Source organism: Benincasa hispida, chromosome 1 (assembly GCF_009727055.1).
Source record: "Benincasa hispida cultivar B227 chromosome 1, ASM972705v1, whole genome shotgun sequence".
Taxonomy (NCBI): domain Eukaryota; kingdom Viridiplantae; phylum Streptophyta; class Magnoliopsida; order Cucurbitales; family Cucurbitaceae; genus Benincasa; species Benincasa hispida.
In genome coordinates, this window is record NC_052349.1 from 80,942,539 (window position 1) to 80,945,202 (window position 2,664).

Sequence of the window (2,664 nt, forward strand, 5' to 3'; positions counted from 1 at the left end):
AAATACCGCTCACAAGAGACATTCTCTTAAAACTATATGCATTGAGTAGATTTCCATGTAAGGCAAAAAGGGTAGAGAGAGAAGAAAGAAAGAAAGAGGAACAAATTTCCAAAATTATTTGGTTGTTTGTTTGCGTGTTTGCGTGTTTAAAAAGAGAAAAAGACATTTTTATGCGCTGTGTGGGGTTGTGTAAATTTAATGAAGCTAGCTAGCTAGGCAGTGAGTGTGTGTATATATATACATATGTTAATGTTATGGGTTGCTATTAAGAAATTAGGAAGGAGATGGATTGAGAGAGTCGTTGTTGTAGGCAATCGCAATCGCAATCGCAATATATAATAATGAGTGTGAATAAAGTCGAGAAATTGTTGAAGGGGAGTTGCCCCATTCTGGCGATGTTGCCCGTCCAAATATTTGCCACCGGAATGCAAGTTCTGAGCAAAGTTATTCTGAATCATGGCACCTTCATTTTTGCACTTATGGCCTACCGTCATCTCGTCGCCACTCTCTGCGTTGCACCCTTTGCTTTCTTCTTCGAAAGGTTAATTGATTAATATATCCCTAAATAATCTTCATGTTATTTAATTATATAATTATAACATACTCACCCCATTCTCGTGCCTAATTTGGTTGCAGAAGAAACGCAAACAAGTTGAGCTGCCAGGTTTTCTTTTGGCTTTTTCTCAGTGCCTTCACCGGGTACCACTACCCTCAAAACTCAAAATTACTACATTTCTATTATTATTACTATTCATCCATCCTTGATATCATCTAAGGATTTTTTTTCTTCCCTTGTCGTTTAAGTAATTCCATCTCAAAAATGGCAACTTTAATTAACTTAATTATAGTTTAGAATAATTGATATGATCATGTCATAACTGAATAAGGCAAATTGTTAGATATAATTACATGCAGGATAACAGCGGCAATGGGACTGTATTATTATGGTCTGCGAGACACGACAGCTACTTATGCTACCAACTTCCTGAACTTGATTCCCGCAGTGACATTTGTAATCTCCTCCATACTGAGGTAGGGATGGCCCACACTGCCCCTGCAGTAGCTAGCTTGATAATAATAATAATAATAATAATAATAATAATAAATAATCGTTTTCGTACGTAGGATTGAAAAAGTGAGGTTGAAGAGAAGAGCAGGGCAAGTAACGGTAGTGGGGGCAATTTTGTGTGTTGGGGGAGCACTGATTACGAGTCTTTACAAAGGAAAAGGGTTTCACATTGGTCATCACGATGATGACAATTGTATAATATCTAATATGGAGGCGGGTGGTCGTCACTGGGGACGAGGCACCCTCCTGCTTGTTGCCAGCTGCTTTTCTTACGCTACATGGTTTGTTGTCCAAGTAAGTATTATATATTATGCCATCTGCTTCTACAAATCATCATCATTATTATACTAATAATAATAATGATAATAATGGGGCTATGACCACACACACATTACAGGTGAAGTTGGTGAAAGTGTTTCCCTCAAACTACTTGGCCACCATGCTAACATGTGTCATAGCATGCATTCAGTCAACACTGCTTGGCTTGTGCCTCGACACCAACAAGGCTTCTTGGAAGTTGGGTTGGGATCTCCAGCTTCTCACCATTTTCTACTCGGTATTACTATACAATACATACACTATACCCGTCTAATTAAATTCATATATCATACAATATATATATATATATATTTATTTATTTATATATGCACAGGGAGCACTTGCCACAGCAGCTACTTTTTGCTTGACCACATGGGCAATTTCAATCCAAGGACCCACTTTCCCTCCCATGTTCAACCCTCTCGCTCTAATCTTTGTGGCAATCTCAGAAGCCATCATACTTGGGGAGGAGATTAAAGTGGGCAAGTACGTACGTACGCAGTACTTGAACTAGGATATAATATATTTAAATAAGAAAAAAATATGGATGGAAGGATATAATTATAATGAATAAATTATATTAAATTTTGCTTTGCAGCATATTGGGGACGTGTGTGATGGTAGCGGGGCTGTACTGTTTCCTGTGGGGTAAGACAAAGGACATGAAGATGAACGAATTATCAACGCATCTCCCGAGATCAGCAGCTGCTGCAGTCGCTATTCATCTACCGCCAACCACTTCCCAACCTCCGCCCCTGCACTCACCACCTCTACTCCCAACGCCCGCTACACCCACTTAACACTATTAATAATAATACTTAATTTTGCTCTTCTCTTTTCCAATTTTCAACTCAACCCCGCTTCAACTTCAAACTTCTAATTACCCCCATCCAACTTTATTTCTTTTCTAATTAATCTTAATTTCCCAAATTGTATTCACTCTTTTTTCCTTCAATTTTTACTTTAAGTTCCATTTTCTCAATTCACCCTAGCTTAATTAGGATTCTAACTCGTTCGAAAAATTTCTCATTTCTATGGTATGAATACGAAAAAAATAATTAAACAATTAAAAAAGAAAAATTGGAACGCAGACAAAAATCTACTATATATGTGAAAAATTATTATAATCACACGAAAATCTCTTGCCATTTTTGATTACTCACATCCTTTTTCTCACACTCAAATATGGAATGCAAAAGGTAATTTGATTAAAGTTAATACAATTAATCTTTAAGTGTTTCTAATTATGACAATTTGAAATCAAGGGCATATTTTCC

General features: G+C 36.9%; 1 protein-coding gene across 1 annotated transcript; it reads left to right on the forward strand.

The window, feature by feature from the left end:
• The first annotated feature begins 289 nt into the window (after nucleotides 1-289).
• LOC120070181 (WAT1-related protein At5g64700-like) lies at nucleotides 290-2,265 on the forward strand. The gene is made up of 7 exons (XM_039022040.1): nucleotides 290-541; nucleotides 637-699; nucleotides 916-1,032; nucleotides 1,126-1,363; nucleotides 1,467-1,625; nucleotides 1,722-1,873; nucleotides 1,986-2,265. Exons 1-7 carry the CDS (start codon nucleotides 342-344, stop codon nucleotides 2,185-2,187), a joined length of 1,131 nt encoding a protein of 376 aa, XP_038877968.1. The 5' UTR covers nucleotides 290-341; the 3' UTR covers nucleotides 2,188-2,265.
• Nucleotides 2,266-2,664: the final 399 nt, after the last annotated feature.

Coding starts and splice junctions, on each gene's coding strand:
- LOC120070181 (XM_039022040.1), top strand. CDS start 342: ATGAGTGTGAATAAAGTCGAGAAATTGTTGAAGGGGAGTTGCCCCATT. Junction 1,033..1,125: donor GTAATCTCCTCCATACTGAG/GTAGGGATGGCC, acceptor TTTCGTACGTAG/GATTGAAAAAGTGAGGTTGA. Junction 1,874..1,985: donor GAGGAGATTAAAGTGGGCAA/GTACGTACGTAC, acceptor TTTGCTTTGCAG/CATATTGGGGACGTGTGTGA.